Below are 27,052 nucleotides of genomic sequence, written 5' to 3'. Positions count from 1 at the left end.
TGTCAATGATCTTTAGTCTTGAATTTCCAAATGGTATCAAAATTTTAATGATATTTCTTTTAATTGAATTTTTTAAAAAAATTAAAATCTTAAGAATTCTTATTTTATTGAAAGCAAAAAGGTAAACTGAGGCTGCATGCTAATCATAATCTGTGGATGTGAATTTACAAATGACGTCAAAATTGCAATGATTTAAAAAAAAATGAATTGTTAAAATCATTAAAATGAAGGAAAAGAGGTCAAATGAGTAAGCCAATCATAATCTTTAGCCATGAGTTTACCAATGGCACCGAAATTTTAATGATTTTACATGATTTTAATTTTTCAAAAAATTCAAGTCACTATTTAATTAAGGATAAAGGGTCAACTGAGGGTCTCAATCATAATCTTTAATCATGAATTTAAAATTGCCACCAAAATTTTAATGTGATTAAAAAATTTTTAAATATTCAAATCATTAAAATCACCATTTAAATGATGGAAATAAGGTCAAACGTAAGGTGCCAATCATAAGGTCAAATGTAAGGTCAAACATAAGGTGCCAATCATAAGGTCAATTATAAGGAGCCAATCATAAGGTCAAATGTAAGGAGCCAATCATAAGGTCAAACTTAAGGTGCCAATCATAAGGTCAAATGTAAGGAGCCAATCATAAGGTCAAACGTAAGGAGCCAATCATAAGGTCAAACGTAAGGAGCCAATCATAGTCTTTGGCCACAAATTTAAAGTTGGCACCAAATTGTAATGATATTATATTAACATTGCAAAGTATTAATCATGATTTGATATATCTCATGTATATAAAACTTGTTTTATTAATATACAAATTGTACCATGTTCATCAAGTGAGCATTGCAGGCCCTTTGAGTCTCTGGTCTCATTTCCAGTAGGCTAGCTTGAAGATTGTATTAACTTAATTGGTACCATAAAAGTTTTCTTTTCTCTTTGACCAAGTTAGATCTCTCTCAATGGAATAAACTGTTTTAAGCATTACATCTGAAATGCATGCCTTTGTGAATTCAATGACCATCTTAATCTGTAATGAGGAGGGTTTGCAAAATAAATGTGCTCCCATTTGGATGAAATTGTTTGATGTTAGTTTTAATGCATGAATAATGGAGTAATATGTTTACTTCTTTAAAAGGATGTTCGAGAGTGTATGTTAAATGATGATGTTTATGGTGAGGAAAGCCAAAATAAAACTACTTATTTATTACAAGTATATAAAGGTTCAAGAAACAGTGTCAATGTTAAGGACAAGATATTTACAAATATATATCATAAAGAGACAAAAAAATGGAAGGAGATTTCTCTAGTTGAAAATCCTTTGATGAAATATTCACAGAGTTCCTGAAAATGAAGGCTTGAACTCCATGTGAACAATGCTAGTTTTGTACTGTAAAGTACTGCATGGCTTGAGATCGGCCATTAAACATGAATGTCTTCTACAGAGTAGAGGATGTCATTGGTTTAATGTAATTTCAGCTTTACAGTTACGGAGATGGATGTGTTTTAGGGGTATCTTGTCAATTGATATAATTCTGCAGAGCAACTGTCACAACATATTTCAATCACTGAACTGTAAATTATATTCATGAAAGGTTTCCAATAATTTTCATGCCCATATCAATAAATGTTTTATACGTCTAAACTCTGTAAGAAATCTAGGATCGGCTGATGGCTTTTTTCTCGCATTAATGAAGCCCTGCAGTGCGAGATATAAAATTCTTTCTCCTGTATATATGGATGTTTTGCATGTTAAGAAGCATTTGAATTTCACACTGGCAATAGTGTAGACGTGGCTATCATTACCTGAGTGTAATTATCGTACAATACATACACCAACAAACGCTGCATTAACTTCGGGTACCTGACAAATCTGCCCCTAACCTCCCAGGCGGGAACCCACACTGGTCTAATGGTTTGGATCAGCTGATTGTGGCTGCTTTGATTTATTCTCATTGCTTTTTATCATATTATTAAAGCCGGGTAGTTTGTTATTATTTTCAGTCCATTTCACAAAATACATTAACGCTGTGTTAATATTTTGTTGCAGGCTGCAGCATTTGAAGCCGCTGTCTTTGAATTTTTATCATCTATATATCCATGTGGAGAAATCACAGGTACTTTCATTCATTTTGCTAGAAAGTTTTGTAGTTTGAAAATGTCTGATGAACACCTGATTTTCTGAGACTATCAATTTAATGCTATGGGTCTCTATTAGCTTCGATTACTGATGTAGCAGATTTGTGAATTTTTAAAAAAGAATAAATACATGTAAAAGGAACAAAGTCACATTATGAAAAAGAAAACCCAAACTCCAGCAAAACATTTATAAGATGTTTAAAATGACTGTTCACTTACTCTGTCTGTTTCATGAGTAATATTTCATGAAACTTTTAACAAAATCACGACAATCAAGAGTGTAATGCAATACAATGAAGAAAGGGCTGTAACTCATCACTGAAATCAGAGCCATATTTTAAAATGTTATCACAGTTTTACTCTGCAATCACAGGGATCAGGACTATAATGTACATTTACTGGGATCAGAATTGTAAGTTACAGAGACTGGGTCCCTGACTGATTTACAGAGACTGGGTCCATGACTGATTTACAGTGACTGACTGAGTACATGACTGATTTACAGAGACTGGGTCCCTGACTGATTTACAGAGACTTGGATCAGGCCTATGATTTATGTTAAGTTTATATATTAACTTTGCCTTTTGGAAACTACTCAGCATAACATAACATGTTTTACAGAAATGCTAAAGCATAGAAATAATACAAAAATGAAAGCTGTATGTAATGAATGATAATGCAAACAAGGGGACTAAACACACCGTCAATACTATAACCAAGTCTGTAGGGGCGGGGACTAAACCTACAGCCCCTACAGACTTAGTTATAGTATTGACAGTGTGTATAGTCCCCGCCCCTACATACTTAGTTATTGTATTAGCAGTGTGTTTAGTCCCCGCCCCTACAGACTTAGTTATAGTATTGACAGTGTGTTTAGTCCCCGCCCCTACAGACTTAGTTATAGTATTGACAGTGTGTTTAGTCCCCGCCCCTACATACTTAGTTATAGTATTGACAGTGTGTTTAGTCCCCGCCCCTACAGACTTAGTTAAAGTGTTGACAGTGTGTATAGTCCCCACCCCTACAGACTTAGTTATAGTATTGACAGTGTGTATAGTCCCCGCCCCTACAGACTTAGTTATAGTATTGACAGTGTGTTTAGTCCCGCCCCTACAGACTTAGTTATAGTATTGACAGTGTGTTTAGTCCCCACCCCTACAGACTTAGTTATAGTATTGACAGTGTGTATAGTCCCCACCCCTACAGACTTAGTTATAGTATTGACAGTGTGTTTAGTCCCCGCCCCTACAGACTTAGTTATAGTATTGACAGTGTGTATAGTCCCCGCCCCTACAGACTTAGTTATAGTATTGACAGTGTGTTTAGTCCCCGCCCCTACAGACTTAGTTATAGTATGGACAGTGTGTATAGTCCCCGCCCCCACAGACTTAGTTATAGTATTGACAGTGTGTTCAGTCCCCACCCCTACAGACTTAGTTATAGTATTGACAGTGTGTTTAGTCCCCGCCCCTACAGACTTAGTTATAGTATTGACAGTGTGTTTAGTCCCCGCCCCTACAGACTTAGTTATAGTATTGACAGTGTGTATAGTCCCCGCCCTTCGAGATGAGTAGTTACCCATAACCAGATATCACAGGTGGTTGTGGATAAGTTTTGACTTTACAGTACATAATAAAAGCTACTGACAGGATATTGCTTCATAATATTGCAGCAATATTTTCATACCACGTAATCTGAGAATCTGGAGTATATAGTCTTTGGGCTGTCCGTTTGTGTACATGTTTGTTTGACTGCAAGAACTTAACCTTGCCTACAACTTTTGAATGGATAGTGATAGGACTTTCATATTTCACATGGCATTGTGCATTCCTTGCAATACATGTAAGACCTTTTTTTGGGAACCATAGAATATTAAATTGATATTGCTTTATAATATTGTAATATTTTAGACTGTTGAATAACTTTGTAATATTGCAATATTTTAGAAAGTTTAATTGCTTTATAACATTGCGATATATTTTAGAATGTTGAATTGCTTGATGACATTGCAATATTTTAGAAAGTTTAATTGCTTTCCAATATTGGATTATTTTACATAAAATAAATAACAGTTTTGGTTTACTGACTATAACCATGATAAATATGACAAGATTTATAATACATGTTTAAATAAAGCTGATTTCTATGTGTTTAACTAAAGCTGATATCTATAATTTATGTTTAACCAAAGCTGATATCTATATGTTTAACTAAAGCTGATATACATGTGTTTAACTATAGCTGATATATATGTGTTTAACTAAAGCTGATATCTGTGTTTAACTATAGCTGATATATGTGTTTAACTATAGCCGATATCTGTGTTTTAATATAGCTGATATCTGTGTTTAACTTCAGCTGATATCTGTGTGTTTAACTATAGCTGATATCTGTATTTAACCATAGCTGATATCTGTGTTTAAATATAGATGATATATGTGTTTAACTATAGCTATCTATATAAAACTATAGCTGATATATGTATTAAAATATAGTTGATATCTGTACATTTTTGAATGTGCTGTAACTATTGCAAGGTGTTGGTTTCCTTTCCAGCAGTACCCTGATTAAATCTTTTGTGTCTCAAACTCTGTGCAAGATATATTGATATCGTGAAAATATTGTGTTGTAATGTTTTGTGATTATCAATATATCAGTGCATTGTGATTATTTTCATTTTGCAATGGGTATTCATGGTAATTGAGACCTGCTGGCTATTGTTTATAGAATGTCGTAAGTGTACCAGTACTCTGGACTGGAAGTCAAGTATGACTTACGAAAGAGAAAATTACATGTACAAAGAATAGAATCCGAACTTTCAAGATAAGGAATGTCATTGATAAATCTGTAATCAGAATGTTGGTAGGAAACCATACAACTATTGTTCAGATGGAAAGATAAATTTTGCTGATTGTTTGAAAAACAGAGATGTTATGTTTGGAAATGCAAGTTTCACCCAGATTGCATGAAGTATAACAACAATAGCCATTATTTCAATTAGTCGGCAACGGAATTTTTGTGATAGAGATGAAAGAATCGTAGAAAACACATAAGCAGGTCGTAAAACACAAGTGGAACCCTATTCCTGCACACAATGCGGCTGCATTATGTATGATGTATGTAACAACGAGATGTTATGTAATTCATAAGCTGCCATTTTCTCCTGGTAGTCTGCTATTGTGCCTGAGAAGAATGACTAATACAGCCGGGGTCCTATCAGCGGACTCCGACAGTTTGATACCGGTACAGTGATGGGGGTATTGTGGATTTCCTGTGGATGGGGAGCGGAATGCATAAATTCCTGACAGACTTTGTGCAAACTGATGGCTTCATTCAATCTGAATATGGAAAATTTATTGCTGTTGGTTTGGTAGCAGACATTGCTAATAAAGCTGTTCCCTCCATTGTGGGGGGAATACAAAACAGACCACTTAGAACCTTTGTGTTTCAGTTTTACAAATAAATATGAAGTGAAGTGATTTTAATTGGTTTGCAGATTTTATCCTTGTCCCAAGTAAACAAAACTTTGTTTAACAAGTACTTACCAGCATTATATGAATTCTAAAGTACCTTTAAAATAAATGAAATATACTATTTGGATGCCATTGCCAGCAATCTATGAATTGATAAGTACAATTGAAATAAATGAAATGTACTTTTGGGATGCATGCTAAACTGATGTCATATTTGTAACATGTATTTATTCTCCTTATAATCAAAACAGAGTGGGAACAAATTACTATAATGTATTAAAAAGAGATAGTAAAGCTCATTTTAATGCTTTTTTCCTTACCCCAAGTCATCTTATTCCTTTTTCATATAATTAAAAAAGATGTACAGTATGTATGAATGATATTTTACATTTTTGAAATGACTGCAGGTTTGTCAAACGTTAACACCAAGAAGCTGTCAGATTGAATTTTTGTCCAAAAAGCAAAAATTCAGGGGACATAAGGCCAATTAAAATTAATTGATAGATTATCATCCCCGCCCGCCCCTCAAATAAGGGCCCACTCCGATTTCTTTTATTTTCGCAAAAATTACGATTTCCAACAAACTTGCTTCCCAGTGACATGAGTGAATGATTAAAGTCACAGAATGTTGGTTTTATATCTTTTTACAAGGGTTCTTTGAATGTTAACTTGATTTACACTTTGTGTGATGCCTTGTCATTTTTTTTTCTCGGGAAATAAAAATAAAAAATATAAAATCCTCTCACCCGCCCCCTATTTTTTTTGGCAACCAAGGATTATAATCTACTAATTAAGTGGAATTGGCCTAATTTGAAGATTATAATCATTTTAAGGAGGTACTCTACATCATCATAATGGCTGACTTTCTTTTAAAGCATGGATGGAAATATAAATATCAGCAATATTTGTCTATTCATTTAAAAAATTCTTGCCAAGCTGAGTAGTTCAGTAAGTTAGCACGTCGACTGCTGAACTGTAGATCGAGTGATCGAGTCCAGCAGGGCTTTTAAAATTTTTCTCAGATTGCTTTCAACTAAAACTGCATTTTTTGACTAAATAAAGTAAATTTGAAAGTTTTCAATTTCAAAATATTGTTGTACATATCCTCCACTTTTCATCTATATCTTTCTCTGGTGTAGCATACCTCCCGAAATTTAGATAAAAATGCTTAAAACTGTCATTTGGACTCATTTTAATTCTCAAAACATTTGAAAATGACCTTTACTGTCCCTTTAAGGTAGTGATTGCAAGGCATCATGTGGTTTATTCAGGTAGTATCTAAATATAGACTATTTTCGTTTCCTATTCCGGAATACGTCAAGCACTTAAGCATCAGTAATAATGGCAGACGATGGAAACAGACTTGACAGCTATAGCCTATAACCAGACACAGGGCAAAGTGAAAAAATGTTTAGAAATATACAAATGAAATACAATACAAATGAAAAATCCCTTATGTTTTAATTATCTTTTTTTTTTTTTTAAAAATAGTCATAAGGCCCTAAGTCTCCATAATACATGTAACCCCCCCCCCCCCTTTTAATTTTCAGTCTTTCAGCATGTAAATTTAATTCACAAACCACTAAGCCTATTACAATCATAATATATAATGCTATGAATTCCATAACATGTATATTGTGTTAGTGCACATAAATCTAAAATGCTACAATGTAACGTGGATGTTAAGAGAAATCAAAAAGTGTGTATTCTGAAAAGCAGCCCTTGCTGTTAATATCTTTTCCTCAATTAGTTCAGTTATTTCTTATAATATAAAAAGGAAGAAAGTTTTGTTGTTTGATAATCGCTTGGTTTGAAAGGAGAGGGGAAAAAATAAAGACGTTACAGGTATCGACGTCACAATACACAGTTTACATCGGATGGGTTACATTTCCCGCGTTTTTAACATACGCTTACAGAGCAGGAATATACAAGTAATTTCAAACAGAAAGTAATAAAAACATCTCCAAAGCAACAGTACTATTATTCTATGTAGAATAAATTCAATAATAAACATCAAAACATTTTCATAGTTTTAATATGAGTTGAAATAAATGCATGTTTTAATATGAGTTGAAATAAATGCATGTAAGATGCATATCTATTGTAATTATCACCTGTAGCATTTATGTAAGTAGTGGGATGGGGTAACCATAGTGATTATAGCACCATAGTAAACCTGAAAACCAATATTGATACTTTCAGGAAAAATTCCTCCCAACATATGTTAAAATATATTTAAAAATTAAAAAAATTAATTGGTCATTTATTCCTCAGGGGGTGAAAATATGTCTGATTTGGTGAATAATTGCTTTCTAAAAATTGCGAAATTGCTCATAAGCAGCCCTGCTTCTACTTCATATGAAAATAAATGAACATATCAATACAAATCATATATTATCCAAGGCTTTAACTTTAATTTGATATAAAATTTGTATCCCTTACCCCTTTTGTATCTGTTTTAAACATCACCTGTAATACCTGTACCATTTATTACGGAAAGTCAACAAGAGGGGTTACTATGACAACCGTAGCGTCACAATTTCCGTGAAAACCATATATGATACTTTCATAATGAGTTACAGATACTGTCAACTACAAAATATGTAAAAATCAAAAAAATTCAGATTCATTAATTTTCAATGACCCATGCAATCACAACCTTAAAGCACTCAAAATTGCATGCATGTAAGCAGCTCTTTTGCATTGTAGGCAAAACAGAAGATCAAGTTCTTGAGAGCAGCATATGAGGATGCCATAAAAGACTTTGGAACTTCAGTTGCAGGTATTGATTTGTCGTGTAAAGAATGAACCTATACTTGAGTAGTTTCTGAAGGAAGCTTTAAGTATGGAAGAGACTATAGGACAACTGGATTAAAACACACCTTTCTGATTGTTTTAGATATCTGGATCGAGTACATCCAACTGGAGTCGGAACATCCGGATGGAAATGTGGAAAAAGCAGCACAGATCCACTTCCGAGCTCTTCGATGTTTGGAAGGAGAGCAAAATGAGAGATTCGTTACAAAACACACACTAATGCAGACTGGACATCTTAAATAAAAGAGGGACATTTCCCGGCATATACTATTGTACTGGATAATAAATACAAATGTGAATTATTCAGATACTTTGAAGGAAGAAATGATAAAGTGTATGTTAAAGCTAAAGAAATTGGTTTCATTCTTCATGAGAGAATATAATTCAAGTATGTTGTTAAAACCACCTTATGGTCATCAGATACCAAGTCTCCAAGTAACTAGTCTGACCCAGATATCTAAAAAAAAAAAAAAAAAAAAAGGGTCTCAGTGACCTTCAGTCCTGGACTGCATTCAACATCACAGCGGCTAGGTATGGTGGCTGATTTGTGTCATTTTACAATTTATCGTCTTTTTTGTTACTTCGAGACGAAAAGACATCAAAACAATATTTAGTGACTTTTCGTCCCAAAAGATGACAAAATGAAAATATTAGCTACTTTTCGCCTTAAAATAACGAGAAGATGACAAATTTTAAAATGACACAAATCAGCCACCATACCTAGGTTCTTGAACGCAGTCCTGTATGGTGCATCAAGGTTACCCACAAAGTTTTGTTGATTTTATTGTATATTTTATCATACACGATTCTGGATGCAAGTAAAGGTATAACTTGTATGAATAAAGATCTGGCCAAGAAAAACAAAGATACGTTATTGAATGTTTATTATATATTCAGTTTATAATGTGCACAAGTCATTTTTAGTAGAATACCCCCTCCCTCAGAGATTCCTGTGGTGCAGTGTGCAGTACAATATAAACATGGGCTTATTTTCTATACTATTGAACACAGCTCAGATAATGTACACATATACATAACTGTGAAGAAAAAACTAAATTTTATACCAACACCCATCCTTATGTTTGCACAGGGCAGGTATCTAAAAGAAAAGTACACAGATTTATATTTGTACGTTTTGTCAGTAAGTTGATTCATGGTAAGACCATATATAAAACACTACAGTATTATTGTAGAACCAGCAGTGATGTGCCGTACAGCTCACGACCAATAACCACCAAAGTCTGAACACACTCAATGTTAAGCACATATCTCAGTGGAGATTAATTGTATCTATTAAAACGTGAAATTGTTGTATAAAGAGTGAAATACACATTATTATACAAAATCTGAGGCTTTTCTCAGTATAAAGTAGAGCAAGCACATTAACGAGATTAATAAAACATGGGAATGCGAGAAGATCTTTGTCCAGCAAAGATGTGTCAAGGGGAATAACTCTGATTTAAATGAATTTCTCATGATCATTTTTACACAGAAATTCTTCAAGAGGCCTGCTCCAATATTTACATCCACCCCCTTTTTTTTACACACTGATAAAAATGTAGTACACATATGTACGTATATATGGAATATATTTGTTCCCATCGTCTTATTGCAGACATGATAATTATTCCTTTAATTGTTCAGTCACCAATTAATAACATGAGTGCTTATGAATTAATGGTGTAAACTTCAGCATAATCTCTTAAATGTTTTGTAATCATTACAAAGTCTACAGGTAAAAAATCTCAAGACTTTGTCAGGGTAATTGAAACTTTACACCATCATTTTCAAAATGTTAGAATGCATTTATGTACTGTACAAAATCCCTTGAAAGTGGAGAGAAAAATGAAAGTAGCTTTGCAGATATGTCACTAGGGAATCAGACATTGCAGAATGGAGTTGATCTTTCTTTGTTAATGATTTCTTTTCTGATCACCATGGCAACACAGCTTAGCCAGCTTCTGCTAGACTGCATTTCTGCGATGATCTCCCAACTGTCCGATTCGGGGTCATAGCACTCGATTGTATCATGGTATCTACAATATAAATTACAGAATGAATAACAAGAATTAGTCAAATTGGAAAATATCAAAAATATGCAATTCATGGTCATCTACATAAAAAAGGCTGAGACGCTTCATTTTAATTCAATTTATAACAGGATGCTGTGCTCTACAGCTATACATGAAACTTGTCAACTGTTACACAAAACCGTCATCCAAAGCCACACTGAAAAATGGTCAATAATGAGATCTATCGTGACCTTGACCTTCAACATAATGGCCAAAATTTATTGTCTTATTTTTAAAATATTTATTTACTTTTGTACAAAAAACAATGTCTGCAGGTGTAAAACCAATTTAGTTGCAATATCATACAACCCCAAAATAAATTTCTCTTTCTGACCTTTGGTCCTCAAAATGTATAGACATTTTCACCCGGCCACTTTCCATTTTTAAAAATACTAGGATGAAGATAATAATACAAAAATAAAAGTAGTTTCATAAGAAATTTTGTGACGCATGTAAATATGGGTTTTTAGCCATATCAAAACATTTACAAATAGTTCTACAAAATTCTATAACAATTATTTTGGGTACCCTATATCCTTAAATACACTGCACTACGTATTTTTCCTGACCATGTCTACTTACGAAGTGAAGAACTAAATGCCAAAAGGTAATGAAGAAATCGCGTCACTCACAAGTATTGACAGACAAATGGAAACCACGGTTACTGGAGTTCATTTTAAACAATATTATTTATTCTAAAACCAACATGTTATACAAGAAAGACTGGACTCCAGATACTGCCTATATTAGCACCCTCTCTTGGGCAATTATTGTAGATCACAATTATTTGTGTGGATACAAAAACGCATTTGTTTACAGAACCTAATTTTGACGAATCATTACATATTGCTTTAGTCTTCTATGTGTACGAGTTTCTTCACAAGAACTAAATTTTTACAAATTGATTTCTCATGAAATTATGTGTACACAACGTGCTTGTGAATAAAATGTGATTTCCAGCACTATAGGGCCTCTCAGTTATAATGCTGAGCTCTAAAACCGACCACTACTTGTTGTTATATAAAACCAGGACTACCTGTCCCATCCCTCCTCTCCACCACACACGTAGATCTTTCCTCCCACCACTGCTACCCCGGGACGGTACCTCCTCTCTGACAGCGAGGCTTTCTGGGTCCACTGGTTTGTGCGGGGGTTGTAACACTCCACCTTGTTTGTGTTTTCTGTGGCGGCATGCCATCCACCTTCCAGACGAAAAAAAAACCCACACACATCCAGTTCAGTGTCATATTATCATTTAAAACTTGATCCAGTCAGCACAAAGTTTTCAATCTGAATTTGAATTCTAGAGTATGCAAATCTAATCTGATTGAAAATTGGATGGTAATTTACAGCTTTTGGAAATCTCTGTTGAGGGGTTATCATTAAAATTAACAAAAACCTTATCACTTTTTTACCCTCAGATATATTTTTCTTTGTTTTTTAGTTAAGAATTAAAAGGTTTTAAATTCCTATTTGACAGTTCATGCCTCTTTAATATCTGTTTAGCTGCCATAAAGAAGTAATGTAATCCTGGATGCTGTGTAACTGTATACCTATAATATATATCGAGCCGTCCAGTACGCAGGCCCCAGACCCCGATCGGGGGATCAACATGGGGCTCTTCTCCGTCCACACGTCTGAGCGGGGATTGTAACACTGGACAAGATCTATGCCATCTCCATCCTCCAGGACAGCTCCACCTAAAAGTGACCATATAGCTTATTAACAGTGACGAAGGAACTCTACTAATGGTGAAAGACCAGGAAGTAACGATAAGCCAGTCAATTTACACCATGGAAAGAAGTATTTTATGTCTTCTTGTGAAGACCCAGCACAGTGTATATATTGTTAACACGTAATAAATATCGTGCCGAAATAATGAAATGGAATTACAGATGATTTAGATCCAACTGTATGTCCACTATTTCAACAATTATAGGAGAACTTTGGAAATGCGTTTTTCCCGATTCTGATATAGTCTAAGTTAGACACAGTTACAATGAGCATGTTTATAACAAATCACTGGTTATAATGAAGTCATTTACACTTTTTTCTCTCACTGTTACTAGCAAAGTATCAAAACACTAGCTAAAATTCCATGTCTCTCACACTTGACTAGTCATGCTTTCCCGTTCAGCATCAGAATTCATCACTGTATACAGTCTTATATTCACTACAGTGTATTTATACCCCCTGCAACAAAGTTGGGGGGGGGGGGGGATACTGGAATTGGGTTGTCCATCCGTATGTAAACGCAATGGTTTCCAGGTTCTAAAGCGTTATCCTTTCCACCTACAGTCACCATATCATACATATGGACTACCCATGGGATGAAGATGTTCCCGATCAAAGGTCAAGTGCACTGGACGTCAAAGTAGCAATATGATTTCCGGGCTCTAAAGCGTTATCCTTTCCACCAACAGTCACCATATCATACATATGGACTACCCATGGGACGAAGATGTTCCCGATCAAAGGTCAAGCGCACTGGACGTCAAAGTAGCAATATGGTTTCCGGGCTCTAAAGCGTTATCCTTTCCACCTACAGTCACCATATCATACATATGGACTACCCATGGGACGAAGATGTTCCCGATCAAAGGTCAAGCGCACTGGACGTCGAAGTAGCAATATGGTTTCCGGGCTCTAAAGCGTTATCCTTTCCACCTACAGTCACCATATCATACATATGGACTACCCATGGGACTAAGATGTTCCCTATTGATTTTGGGGTCAAAAGGTCGAAGGTCAAGCACACTGGACATTAAAGTAGCAATATGGTTTCTATTTAAATTCTTGAACGGCTTTTTTCATTGCATGGGGAAGAAACTACCGAAGGTTTTGTCATGCCCTTTGTTTTTTACACTAAGGAAAGAGGTAATTTATACCTATTAACAACACCCTTCGGGAGATTGGGGTAAGCGGGGGGTATTCTTGGTTAGCATTGCTCACAGTACCTTGTTTTCTCTGTAGTCTAAAAACATGAAATTTTAACTGTAGTGAATATAACCTAATCATGATGGTATTACAGAATGGTCATAAAAACCGTGAATTTAAAATAGAGTGGAAAAGTACATAAACATGAAACTGAAAACCATGACAGGAAACAGCATGACAAAAACTTTGCTGAGTCGAGCACTGTACTGACCTGTGACATAGAGACATCCGTCCACTGCTGCTACTGCTGGACTGGTCAAGGCCATCTTCATGTTTGAGACGTAACACCAAACATTAGTGTACAGATTGTACTGCTCCACAGTGTCCAGTCTCACAGCTCCATCCCAGCCACCAACAGCATACATATACCCATCCAACATAGCTAGTCCTGTGTAACATACACAGAAATCTAAAATAGACTATAGATACATGTATCCATACAACATAGCTAGTCCTGTATAACATAGATAAATCTAAAACAAACTATAGATACATGTACCTATCTAACATACCTAGTCCTGTATAACAAAGAAATCTAAAACAGACTATAGACACATGTACCCATCCAAGATACCTAGTCCTGTATAACATACACAGAAATCTAAAACAGACTATAGATACATGTATCCATCCAACATAGCTAGTCCTGTATAACATAGTGAAATCTAAAACAGACTATAGATACATGTACCCATCCAACATAGCTAGTTCTGTATAACATACACAGAAATCTAAAACAGACTATAGATACATGTACCCATCCAACATAGAGAAATCTAAACCAGACTATAGATACATGTACCCATCCAACACAGCTAGTCCTGTATAAAATACACAGAAATCTAAAACAGACTATAGATACATGTACCCATCCAACATAGCTAGTCCTGTATAACATAGAGAAATCTAAAACAGACTATAGATACATGTACCCATACAACATAGAGAAATCTAAAACAGACTATAGATACATGTACCCATACAACATAGCTAGTCCTGTATAACATAGTGAAATCTAAAACAGACTATAGATAAATGTACCCATCCAACATAGCTAGTCCTGTATAACATACACAGAAATCTAAAACAGACTATAGATACATGTATCCATCCAACATAGCTAGTCCTGTATAACAAAGAGAAATATAAAACAGACTATAGATACATGTACCCATCCAACATAGCTAGTCCTGTATAACATAGTGAAATCTAAAACAGACTATAGATAAATGTACCCATCCAACATAGCTAGTCCTGTATAACATACACAGAAATCTAAAACAGACTATAGATACATGTATCCATCCAACATAGCTAGTCCTGTATAACAAAGAGAAATATAAAACAGACTATAGATACATGTACCCATCCAACATAGCTAGTCCTGTATAACATAGTGAAATCTAAAACAGACTATAGATAAATGTACCCATCCAACATAGCTAGTCCTGTATAACATACACAGAAATCTAAAACAGACTATAGATACATGTATCCATCCAACATAGCTAGTCCTGTATAACAAAGAGAAATATAAAACAGACTATAGATACATGTACCCATCCAACATAGCTAGTCCTGTATAACATAGTGAAATCTAAAACAGACTATAGATAAATGTACCCATCCAACATAGCTAGTCCTGTATAACATAGAGAGAAATCTAAAACAGACTATAGATACGTGTACCCATCCAACATAGCTAGTCCTGTATAACATAGAGAGAAATCTAAAACAGACTATAGATACATGTACCCATTCAACATAGAGAAATCTAAAACAGACTACAATATGACTAATCCTAATATTACATGTGAGAAAACTGAACGATGACAAATTACCTAGCTCACATCTCAGTTACAGATTACTAGCTCAGATCTCAGTCACAGATTACTAGTTCAGATCTCAGTAACAGATTACTAGTTCAGATATCAGTAACAGATTACCTATCTCGGATCTCCGTAACTGATTACCTATCTTAGATCTCAGTAACAGATTACCTAGTTCAGATCTCAGTAACAGATTACCTAGCTCATATTTCAGTAACAGATTACTAGCTCAGATCTCTGTAACAGATTACCTATCTCAGATCCCAGTAACAGATTACCTATATCAGATCTCAGTAACAGATTACCTATCTCAGATCTCCGTAACAGATTACTAGATCTTGGAGACAGTTTACCTAGCTCGGATCTCGGTGTCTGCATGCTCTGCATCTCGTCCCACGTATCCAGACAAGGATCATACCTCCAAACGCTCCGACTGGCATTCCCATCCGGATACTCTCCTCCCGCCAGGTATAGATATGACCCACCTAGAAGTACAAAAATAAAATCCTTCTATCTGGCTGGTGTGGTTCTCTTAGTTTGAATCCCTGTCAGTATTAGTAATTTGATACAAGCATTTAAAACAAATACTGTAAATAAACAAGAGGCTCACAGGTCACATAACTCATCTTAGCAGTTGCAATTTCCCATGTAAAACTTTCTGCTCATATATAATGGTCCCATCCTGTCCCCATGAAAACCTTGATTGTTTAAAGTTTAATTTGACAAATTATGTCCTCAAAGCTCTTGAGAAGATTTCCTCACACTTTCCTACAATTTCATAATTAAAACTTTGACTAAGAGACCCTGAGCTCAGATTTTGAAGAAGAAAAGTTTTATGTATGTTGCTTGCATGTGAGTTTGACAAATTTTACCCTTGCAATTTTTCTAAAGAATTCTTGAACATTTTCCTTTGTAAAACTTTAAAACCCCATTGTAGCTTCACCCTGGCCCCAGTAATCATGCTTTGAACAAACTTGAAACTATATAGAGAAGCTTTCATGCAACTTTTAGCTTTTCTGGCCTGGTGGTTCTTCGAGATGCTTTAAGCATCTAACCTTTTACCATTTGTCAATTATTTCCCCCTTGGGCCTTTATTTTAACAAACTTGTGTCCCCTTTTCTCTAAGATGAATTGTGCCTAGTTTGTTAGAGATTCAATTGCTGGTTCTGTAGAAGATTTTACCCAGAGTGTAATGCCTTACCTACAGATACCAGTCCATGTTTACTGATTGCGAATGGCAGACACGCCAGTGGTTTCCATGTCAATGTATTTGGGTCGAATGTTTCTACGCTCCGTAGCACCACCTTATCATCTTCTCCACCGACCGCCACCACCACCTCCACAAAACCTGTCAATGTGTGTGAACATCAAATTAAGTACTTTAAAAAAAAAATTAAGTACCTCCACAAACCTTTCAATGAGCACGAACATCAAATTAATTAAGTAACTACACAAAAGGGAACATCAAATTAATGAAGTACCTCCACAAACATGAACATGAAAATAAACAAGAGACGTTTGTAAAACATATATGCCCCCATGGTCCAATTGAAAAGGGTTATACACATGCATCATTTAATTGAGAGTAGTATCACCAATTCAAAATATTGAGCAGACAATATCTTCCTATGTCAAGAGTGGATTAACCATGTGACCTAAAATTCAATAGGGGTCATCAACTCCTGAAGATGTACCAGTGTACCAAGTTTGATGTCTGTCAAGCAAAGGGTTCTCAAGATATTGAGTGGACAGTATATTCCTATGTCCAGTTTGATTCTTGACCTTTGACCATGAGACCTCAAAATCAATAGGGGTCATCTACTCCTGAAGATGTACCAGTGTATTGAGTGTACCAAGTTTGATGTCTGTGAAGCAAAGGGTTCTCTAGACATTGAGCGGTCAGTATATTCCTTGGTCCAGTTTGCCCCTTAACCTTTGACCATGTGACCTCAAAATCAATAGGGGTCATCTCCTCCTAAAGATGTACCAGTGTACCAAGATTGATGTCTGTAAAGCACAGGGGTCTCTAGACAATGAGCAGTCAGTATATTCCTGTGTCCAGTTTGACCCTTGATTTTTTACCATGTGACATCAAAATCAATGAGGATCATCTACTCCTCACAATGTATCAGTGTACCAAGTTGAATGTCTGTCAAGGAAAAGTTTCTCAAGATATTGAGCGGACAGTATCTTCCTATGTCCAGAGTGGAATGACCTATTGACCTGAAAAACAATAGGGGTCATTTTCTACTCATAACCAACCCACATATGTAATATCATTACGATCAAGTGAATGGTTCTCAAGATATTGAGTGGACAACATGTGGTCTACCGACATACCGACCGACAGGTGCAAAGCAATATGCCCCTCTTCTATGAAGGGGGCATAATTAGTACCTCCACAAAACCTGTCATCAAACACAACAATGAAGTTGGAATAAATCATAACAGACAGGAATCACTGTAATGCAATGACAACTTGAGAAAATGTTGTGTTTAAAGGCATTACATTAGAAAGTATACTGTGGCTAGTATCAGCAACTTACATGCACATCACTGAAACAGGAGTTTTTGTTCCATCACATCTAACATACATGTACAAGATGTGTTACTAAATTTACAGCATGCACAGACAGACATACCTGCTGATTTACGTATTCTCATACGTTTATTATTGAATTCTGTCCTTCTGTCTGGCAGGAGGTGGAAATTCTTAGCTTCATCCACGAGTTTCTTACACTGCTCACACGACTTTATAACATCCGTCTGTTCCACAAAATCATGCAGGAAGTAGGGATTGATCATGGGTAACCTCACGCACTCTAGGACACGGTAAAATTCCCCGAGGCGATTATCATTGCTGTGGTCCAGCCACCGCATAGCCGCTTCGTATACCGTCTCCTCTGAATCTACGATCAGTTCATCATCTGACAAGAGCTCAGTCAGTTTGGCCTGAGAAAGGTTGTTGAATTCCTCGTTCTGTGAGACAGCTGTGAAGTTCTGTAAAATAAAGTCCTTGGACTTTTGTTGTAGTTCGTCACAAGCGTGGATTTCAGCAAAGCAATGGATCCCTACAGCATTTGTTTCATCCATGTTCTGCTCCAGAAAGTGACAGCAGGCCTCCTTGACTTGAATGATCTCCAGCAGATTGGAGGCCGCCAGGAGGCTCTGCACATTTTGTCTGTTTATTGTGATTTCTGATGTGTATGCATAGTCCAGTAATTTTTCTAAAATGGATGACTCAATTCCGTTAATGGTAACTTTGCTTTGTTGACTCTCTACCATGTTACCACTGAACATGGCGTCAAAGTACGAACTGAACGCCGCTAGAACACATTTGTGACACGGAAATTCCCGTCCATCGACACACAGACTAACATCACACAGCCTGCTGTTTCGACGTAGTGACTGTAACCCAGCCAACATTTGAGCTGGATGCGATACCTCCGCATATCGATAATCGTCACTGGAGTCGCAGGATCCATTAATGCTCATCACCGATTCCAAACTTCCACGATTTCCTCGAAGAAGTGAGGGACAAAAGTTCACAGGCAGCGACACTGTGTCCCGTTTTCCAATATACACAGCCATGGTATGAAATGGTTGTGTTTGATGGTAATACTGGATTTAATGCATCACCTAAATGAAAATTTAATCCAAAATAATTTTTCACACTGAACAAAAATCTACTGAAGAAATGCATACAGTCATAATGAAACATTCTGCAAGACTGTTTCACCAAAGTACTGTTAATTACACACTTCCAGTTCAGCTTTAATGTCAATAAACATCTCACAGATAATCAAAATTTGATTTTGGTTAAAGTTTGAATCATGACCCTGGTGCCTAATTAGCATTAAACAGGAGTTAAAGTGTCATTATATTCTTAGATAACAACTTCACATTAAATAAACAATAGAACAATAATATCTCGACAAAGATTATAATCATCTCACTAGACAGAACACGTTTTAAATTTTAATGTAGTAGTTTTTTCTGAAAATAAGACTGTCAATCATATGTAAATGTAGATTTATGATCTAATAGTTGTCAGTTTGACTCCCAGAACCATCACATGATGTTTTAGGTTGGAGCTGACACTCTATCATAAACAGGTTCTCTATACTGACAGTTACTCTATAATAAACTAGTACTCCATACTGACAGTTACTCTATAATAAACAGGTACTCCATACTGACAGTTACTCTATAATAAACAGGTACTCCATTCTGACAGTTACTCTATAATAAACAGGTACTCCATTCTGACAGTTACTCTATAATAAACTAGTACTCCATTCTGACAGTTACTCTATAATAAACAGGTACTCCATGCAGACAGTTACTCTATAATAAACAGGTACTCCATTCTGACAATTACTCTATAATAAACAGGTACTCCATTCTGACAGTTACTCTAAAATAAACAGGTACTCCATCCTGACAGTTACTCTATAATAAACAGGTACTCCATTCTGACAGTTACCCTAAAATAAATAGCTACTTTATTCTAACAGTTACTCTATAATAAACAGGTACTCCATCCTGACAGTTACTCTATAATAAACTAGTACTCCATTCTGACAGTTACTCTATAATAAACAGGTACTTCACTCTGACAGCTACTCTATAATAAACTAGTACTCCATAGTGACATTTATTCTATAATAAACAGGTACTCCATTCTGACAGTTACTCTATAATAAACTAGTACTCCATAGTGACAGTTACTCTATAATAAACAGGTACTTCATTCTGACAGTTATTCTATAATAAACAGGTACTCCATTCTGACAGTTACTCTATAATAAACTAGTACTCTATTCTGACAATTACTTTATAATAAACTAGTACTCCATTCTGACAGTCACTCTATAATAAACAGGTACTTCATACTGACAGTTACTCTATAATAAACAGGTACTCCATTCTGACAGTTACTCTATAATAAACTAGTACTCCATCCTGACAGTTACTCTATAATAAACTAGTACTCCATCCTGACAGTTACTCTATAATAAACAGGTACTCCATTCTGACAGTTACTCTATAATAAACTAGTACTCCATTCTGACAGTTACTCTATAATAAATAGGTACTCCATTCTGACAGTTACTCTATCATAAACAGGTACTCCATACTGACAGTTACTCTATAATAAACTAATACTCCATTCTGACAGTTACTCTATAATAAACAGGTACTCTATTCTGACAATTTCTCTATGATAAACTAGTATTCCACCCATGCAGTATGTATTTTTAAAGATATGCATTTCTAAGATGAAAATAAGCATGCGTAAGATTAAGAATTTTATCCTTTTCTTTAATTTTACAGATAAGTCTTGCACCCAGAATTGAAAACAATCTAATTCATAAACTTGTCTACAGTGAAAATCTCCCTCTATGAAATTCGCAGAGTTTTACGCTGATTTTAAAAAGTTTTTTTTTCTTTATCACTATATTGTGTTATTATTCAAGCAATCGGCCTCAGTATGGAGAACTCATAACCAATCAAGTTTACCCTTGGAAAAAAATGAAAAATTATATCCAGTTTGAAATTTTGGATGAGAAGCACCTGTATCAAAGAAGCAGAACACAGCAGTTTAAGTCAGCATGGGTGGCAGGCTGCAAATGAATTTATTTGATCCTGAAATAGGCAGCACAGCACGTAGCTGTGAGACAAGGCATGGAACCAAGTTTGAGGGGAAAATTTCACAAACTGGGTTCCATGCCTCCTTTTGAGAGTCTGATGGGAAAAGTTATGAAATTGAAACTATTAGAAGTCATATAACAGCTTTAATGCTAGTAATAGCATTATTGAATATTCAGAAAAATGTAAATTAAGAATGTAAACTTGAAACAATTAACTATATTTGGATCAGTGGCATTAATTCATCCTTTAAAAATTGAATTTTTTCAAACACCGTCAATGTTTTGTTGTTGGTTTTTTTCTCAAAAGACATGATGGCGCAGTTAGCATATACTTTGATTCTAACGATCCGACGTACCCGGATTAACTGGTGACACATTTGATTGTGAACCGGAATTGCGCACACATCTCGCTGGGTAAGCCAATTGAGTCGGAAAATTTTGATAGGCGAAGGCGGCTTCAAGCTGGTGTCCTTGGAGACAGTAGTATCGAGAGTTGCTTATTCTAAGGTATAATGTTTTTAATTCTTACACTGGTGAAACAAACATGATTTGTAAATATGTTGGTGATCATTTCTATGCCGAATAATGTTTATACAATAGGAGGTCAACATTTTCATTACTGTACTGTAGCCGGGTCACTTGATTCTTAGCGCGTCACCGCGTATACCTGGCTTAGTTCGATTCCGCTGGATTTTATCAGAATCAAGTATGCTGAGTGTTACTACTATAGTCTATACTTTGCGACAGCAATTCCAGAATGATAAATACCTACTATTCGTCTTTTGTCATCTCTTTCTTTCTGTACAGGACATTCGTGTCTTGTGTCCAAAAACAAACGAAACACGCACCTACTACCTAGCTTAGCAAGTACTTTCAAATTAAACTCTAAGTCTTAGTTATTTTTAATTTTTTCCTTCTACTTGACAAATTAAGTGGTCAAATTATTTGGCATTTCACACCCGATGCATATTACGATTTTGCGTTAATCAAAGTACTGGTAGTACTTAATTGACCTTGTAGTTCGATTGCATTGATTGTACATTGTTTAATGTCCCTCTCGAGAATACTTCACTCATATGAAGACATCACTATTGCCTGTGAAGGGCTACAAAATTTAGGCCTATGCTCGGCACTTACGACTTTTATCGTGCCACACCTGCTGTGACACGGAGCCTCTGTTTTTACAGTCTCATCCGAAGGACCGCCCCATTTAGTCGCTTCTTACGACAAGCAAGGGGTACTGAGGACCTATTCTAAGCCAGGTCTCCACAGGACATCTTGTAACGAGATGTTAATTGAGAATATATTTAGGAACAGGTCGTGCCCTTTGACCCCGCGTTCCCTGAAGGCAATCCGAGTCAGGGTTTTTTTTATACATCAATCCACGATGCAGATATTAATATGAGGCCGATATGTCTCCTGATTCAGTCGTTATAGTAAGGCTTAGTTTTCAAGCTTTTGGTACGTATCAGTATGAAGGGTGAAGACACCGAACAGTGAATCTCATGAACCCTATAAGGAATACAAAATTAAAGGAGTGGGGCAAACACGGACCCCTGAATATACCAGAGGTGGGATCAGGTGCTCAGGAGTAGCAAGCATCCCCTGTTGGCAGGTGTCGCATGATTAACGTTCCGGCTATTTCGCATTCAAATCATAATTTAGGTTCCTCGTTAACAAAAATCTCTGGGATTTTCATTCCGGTTTCAAACTGTGAACCGCGAGTTTGTATTTTTTCATTCTACCTCGAACGATAGAAAGTGTCATCACCTATCTGACGTCAATGAACAATATCCAGTTAATTGATCAGAAAATGAAAAGAGAAACGAATAAGGAGGCAGTGAAAGTCGTTCTTATACCCGATGAGGCAGTATCTGAGATACTTCTTACTGTAGGTCTAGCACCTAGTGTTTTCACGACAATTTTCTGTGGACTGGTATCTACTAAATATGCTATGGTGTACAGTTCTAAAGATCTAGCTTCTCGTGTTTTAATAACAATTTCCTATGGTCTGTGACAGCAACTAGGTACCTAGATGCATCCCATTTTCACCCCTCCTCCATAATTAGGAGGATAGGTGTGAAACTTGTTTTGAGAACAATTATAGTTGGTTCTTCCTTTAGATTACATGGGGCTTATACTAGCATTAATCTATATCCATTGAACTGGAGTTATTATTATTTTATTTATCTCACAACAATTGTATAATTTTACATAAACGTGATGGTAACAAATCGTAAAGTGTTTTAAAGCATGCGTGATTAGGGAGATTGAGTACATATTGCAATGTGAGATTCAAGTAGTCGTTGTGTTCGGAAGCACGTTTTGTTAATATTTCTTATATATCCGGCTCTAAAGACAGGTCTTTTAAAATTAGTGTATATCCCAATAATAAAAAAAGATTCCATAAAAAATGCTCGTAAACATTTCATATTTCAACGGGTTTAAAGGATTAGAGTGTACCCGGAACCAACATTATGGCCGGAACCAAACTTACGCGGGCCAGAATGTAAATTATAACCCAAAACGAAAAGTGTAGGTATTTAGGGTTCCGGCCAGAACGTTAAACTACCTGGAATATAAATTATGCGACACCGATAACACCCGCCGTGAGCCTTATATCCTGATCAGGTAAACGGAGTAATCCGTAGTCGGAATCAATGTGTAAAGAGCGGTCTAACAATTATGGTATGAAGCACGTCAGACAGCATTGACCCAATGACAGGTTGTACCGGCAAACTACTTCGTTGTAACGACCATGGAATTTGTAAAATGCTGACTTCAAAGCAAAACTGTTGAAACCCCTAGCTTTACGTAACCTCAACTTGCTTGTCAGTGGCCAACCACGGTTTAAAAACTCGACATAAGCAGAACAAGCTCTTGCATATCGAAGCAGTTGAGAGACATAAACACCATGCGTGGGTGATAATGGAATATTGCTACATAAATATGGGAAGTTGACGATGGAGAAGCTGAACCCATCCCGTTTATCGTAAAGTTATTAGTTGTTAGTTTTCCACTACCATCTATGCTCGATAAAACATATAAGTACGAAGCAGATGTGGAAGACTCTGTGGTGTCTTTTATTTTGAGTTCAATGGGATACATGTATATCGAATCGACATATGAATGAAAGTGATTGTTATTAATAGATAAAATGACATCAGATCAATATATCTAAGTGTCGAGTTGAAGGTCATAGCAAGAGATTTTTCTTCTCGCGTAGAAGCTTTTTAATGAATTCTGCTTCGTAAGAATATAAAAACAGGTCAGCTAAAAAAGGAGTACAGTTCGTGCCCATGGGAATTCTACCAGACTGCTGGAAGACCAAAGACTCCGAAGATATTGTGGATGAGGAACATATTTAATATCAACTTCAGAGTACATGTTTTTGTGCGTAAAATCCGAGTGGTGTTTAAAAGGTGACTTTTAAAGACTGACCACTAGATAAAAATATTTCCTTTGTCCACTTTTCTCGAAGAAGCAACTGGCTATGTCAAAAAGTCGTAGTCTATAACTTATCACGGGGAATGGTCGTTTAGTGTGTTAAAAAGTCATACGTTTTGATGCTAATTCTTGGTTTAAGAAAAGTTTTGTGATTTCAAATTTACTAAAAGTTCTTTAGAATATTTTTGAATCCATGTTTGATTTACACCGCTTCTGGTATATGTTGTGGCATAGTAAGTTTCAAGTTTCTCTTTCAACGCTGTTAATATTTTCGGGAGGAACAAAGATAGGGGCTTGATAGAGCAGTTACTGGATCCAGCAATGTATCTATGTAAGGCTTTTTGTGAGGTTAAGTACGGTAACTCATATTCATCCGACCTATTGACTGGAATATTAAATGCGTTTAAAACTGAAGCATTTTTTTTTTTTTTTTTTTACCGAATTTCATCTTTTGAAAGGGCAGTTGGAGTATAAGTACAATTAACAAATGTGGGGTTAATTTCAAGTTCGTTTAAATACAGCTGTAATAACAAGCCTTACAAACAAAAGTAGTGTTGTTGCTGAAACCAAAAACATTCCGAATGCAATTCATCTAATTCTTTTATCACTTCTGGTTTACTAAACGCAGGGGGATAGATGGTACGTACTAATTTTGTTTTACTTGTTACATCTAGCACGTGATATTGATCTTCCTCTTATTTTGATATCCCTCTTATATACCGGTATAATATGTTATGCATAAAAAATGTTTGGTGTTTATTTCTTCATTCTAAAAGATATTAGTCACCCCCCCCCCTAAAAAACAGTAAAATAGTCTGAAACCCCCCCCCCCCCCTTTAACAGCGTTCTTTAGGCCTGTCTGTAACCTACACATATTACAAAGACGATAGAACGCAAACATTTTGTACTCCCAGTTTCAGTGTTGGACTTTCACTGTTACAGGGAGACCACGTCCACTAGCCAGTAGGATTTATGGCCACTCTCTTAAGAGCTTAACCAGGAAAGAAACCCTATTCAATGCAGGCCCAATCTCATGTTGTTGAAAGTGCGAAAAAAAAAAAAAAAAAAAAAAGAATTTCATCATAGAAAATAAGTAATAGAAAATTATTTGTTTTGACTTTATAATTAAAGGGGCATAGGAACGATTTTGTTGCCAAACATTATTTAGATATTTAACTGATAATGTGACGTATTTAATTCGTGTAAAACTAGCAACAGAAATCCCAAGCCAAAATTGACGGCTTCGATGAAACGAGACACACAAACCTTAACTGTCACCCGAGTACCATGGCCCATGCAAAGACCGGTCAGGGAGTCTCGTTTCATTTGAGCCTCATTCTGGAGTTTTTTTTAGCACAGCTTTGTGATCTTTCTAAATACAAATACAATTCTCATTCAATTGCAATAGAAGGAAAGATGAAGTTTGAAGCATTTAAAATCAGCCCTTATTCATCCCCCCCCCCCCCCCCCCCCAAGAATTATATCGGTCATTTTGGTAGACAGCCGTGTCCTTCTCTCTAAATGTGTATTCTTCTTTCACTGAACATCAGAAGAACAAAATAATATTTCTTAAGCATTATATACTATATGGTCAGTTTGCCCCCCCCCCCCCCCCCCTGGAATCAGTACCCTTGCCCTGCCCCAGAGGTTATGGAATTTCCAATTTCAGTAAACAGTTACAACATGCTTACAGTTTATGTCTACAAACATACAATGCACAGTAAATTAAAGTAGATTTTCTAAAATAGAACACATATCACTATATGGCCAAGTTAGCCCCCCCCCCCCCCCCCCCCACCCTGCCTCAATTGACCTGATCATTAAGGCCATGGATATTGTCATAATCGTTATGGACAAAAATAATTGTCACAATACATAAGATTACAGAAGATGTCTGTTGCGGAGAGATTCACTATATATAGCTGTATTGGTCTTGCCCTAAGTCTGAACCCCTGACCCGACCAGGCTAATGCATTTCATATCACAATTTAAGTACATGTAGAGTAAAGCTTCATGGACACCATAACCATGGAAGCAGTTTATCTTCCACTACAGTACTGCGGAAGTAAAGAAAGGGATTTTTTCTCTATGTTTTAATGTATCTCAACTGTATATGATGGCCATACTGGTCCCCACCCTAGCCCGCTAGGACTAAACTTACCAGGTCACGGTGCCATGATTTTCAAAACTTAGTTAGATGACCTCATGGACATCATAACTGAGCATTTACTTTTTCCTCAAACATATGTGGGAGGAGAGAAGATTTTATAAGATTTAAGACATGTCACTATATGGTCATATTGGCCACACCCTAGGGCGTGAGTCTCTGACCCAGGAGCCATGAAGGTACAGAGTTTCATGGACATCATAACCATGCATTTAGTTTTTCTTCGCACATCTGAGAGTAGAGAAGATTTTCTAAGATATAATACATTTTCACCAGAGAGCCATACTGGCCCCACCCTAGAGCCCAAACTCCTAACCCAGGGGCCATGAATTTTATAATTTAGGTAGAGATCTTCATGGATATCATAACCATGCATTTATCATTGTTTCTTATTCATGTCTGAGACTAGAGAGAAGATTGGCCCCACCTTAGAGACTGAACCCCTGGTCATTGATTTCACAATTTTGATAAAGGACTTCATGTAAATCATAACCATGCATTGGTTTTTCTC

The 27,052-nt window shown here is 36.0% G+C and overlaps 2 protein-coding genes across 5 annotated transcripts in view; one reads left to right on the top strand and one right to left on the bottom strand.

The window, feature by feature from the left end:
- LOC125667929 (U3 small nucleolar RNA-associated protein 6 homolog) overlaps window positions 1-8,789 on the top strand; it is an 82,474-nt gene extending 73,685 nt beyond the window's left edge. The window contains exons 20-22 of the mRNA XM_048901615.2: window positions 2,057-2,123; window positions 8,328-8,400; window positions 8,518-8,789. Of these exons, the coding sequence (XP_048757572.2) occupies window positions 2,057-2,123; window positions 8,328-8,400; window positions 8,518-8,678 (301 nt within the window). The 3' untranslated portion in view covers window positions 8,679-8,789. The remainder of the gene's footprint in view (window positions 1-2,056; window positions 2,124-8,327; window positions 8,401-8,517) is intronic.
- Window positions 8,790-9,304: 515 nt separating this feature from the next.
- LOC125667928 (kelch-like protein diablo) lies at window positions 9,305-21,877 on the bottom strand. Of its 4 annotated transcripts, none has more exons than XM_048901612.2 (8): window positions 21,700-21,877; window positions 17,916-18,912; window positions 16,475-16,621; window positions 15,627-15,758; window positions 13,656-13,832; window positions 12,061-12,207; window positions 11,544-11,709; window positions 9,305-10,471 (listed from the first exon to the last, which is right to left on the bottom strand). In XM_048901612.2, the coding sequence occupies exons 2-8, from the start codon at window positions 18,862-18,864 to the stop codon at window positions 10,315-10,317; spliced, it is 1,875 nt and encodes a 624-aa protein (XP_048757569.2). In that variant the 5' UTR covers window positions 18,865-18,912; window positions 21,700-21,877; the 3' UTR covers window positions 9,305-10,314. The 4 variants fall into 4 exon arrangements, with proteins under 4 accessions (XP_048757569.2, XP_048757570.2, XP_056019727.1 ...); XM_048901613.2 differs by having other exon boundaries at window positions 21,696-21,874; XM_056163752.1 differs by having other exon boundaries at window positions 13,656-13,853; window positions 21,696-21,863.
- Between the last annotated feature and the right edge of the window lie 5,175 nt (window positions 21,878-27,052).

The sequence above is a fragment of the Ostrea edulis genome, chromosome 4 (genome assembly GCF_947568905.1).
Source record: "Ostrea edulis chromosome 4, xbOstEdul1.1, whole genome shotgun sequence".
Taxonomy (NCBI): domain Eukaryota; kingdom Metazoa; phylum Mollusca; class Bivalvia; order Ostreida; family Ostreidae; genus Ostrea; species Ostrea edulis.
This window is presented reverse-complemented; position numbering and strand designations above follow the sequence as displayed.

What these genes read in the sequence shown, in the direction of transcription:
- LOC125667928 (XM_056163752.1), bottom strand. Translation starts at nt 18,864, where the DNA reads ATGGCTGTGTATATTGGAAAACGGGACACAGTGTCGCTGCCTGTGAAC. An exon ending in GACACCGAGATCCGAGCTAG is followed by an intron (nt 13,854 to 15,626) that starts GTAAACTGTCTC and finishes AGTCTATTTTAG; the next exon opens with ATTTCTGTGTATGTTACACA. An exon ending in CGGATGTCTCTATGTCACAG is followed by an intron (nt 12,208 to 13,655) that starts GTCAGTACAGTG and finishes GGTCACTTTTAG; the next exon opens with GTGGAGCTGTCCTGGAGGAT.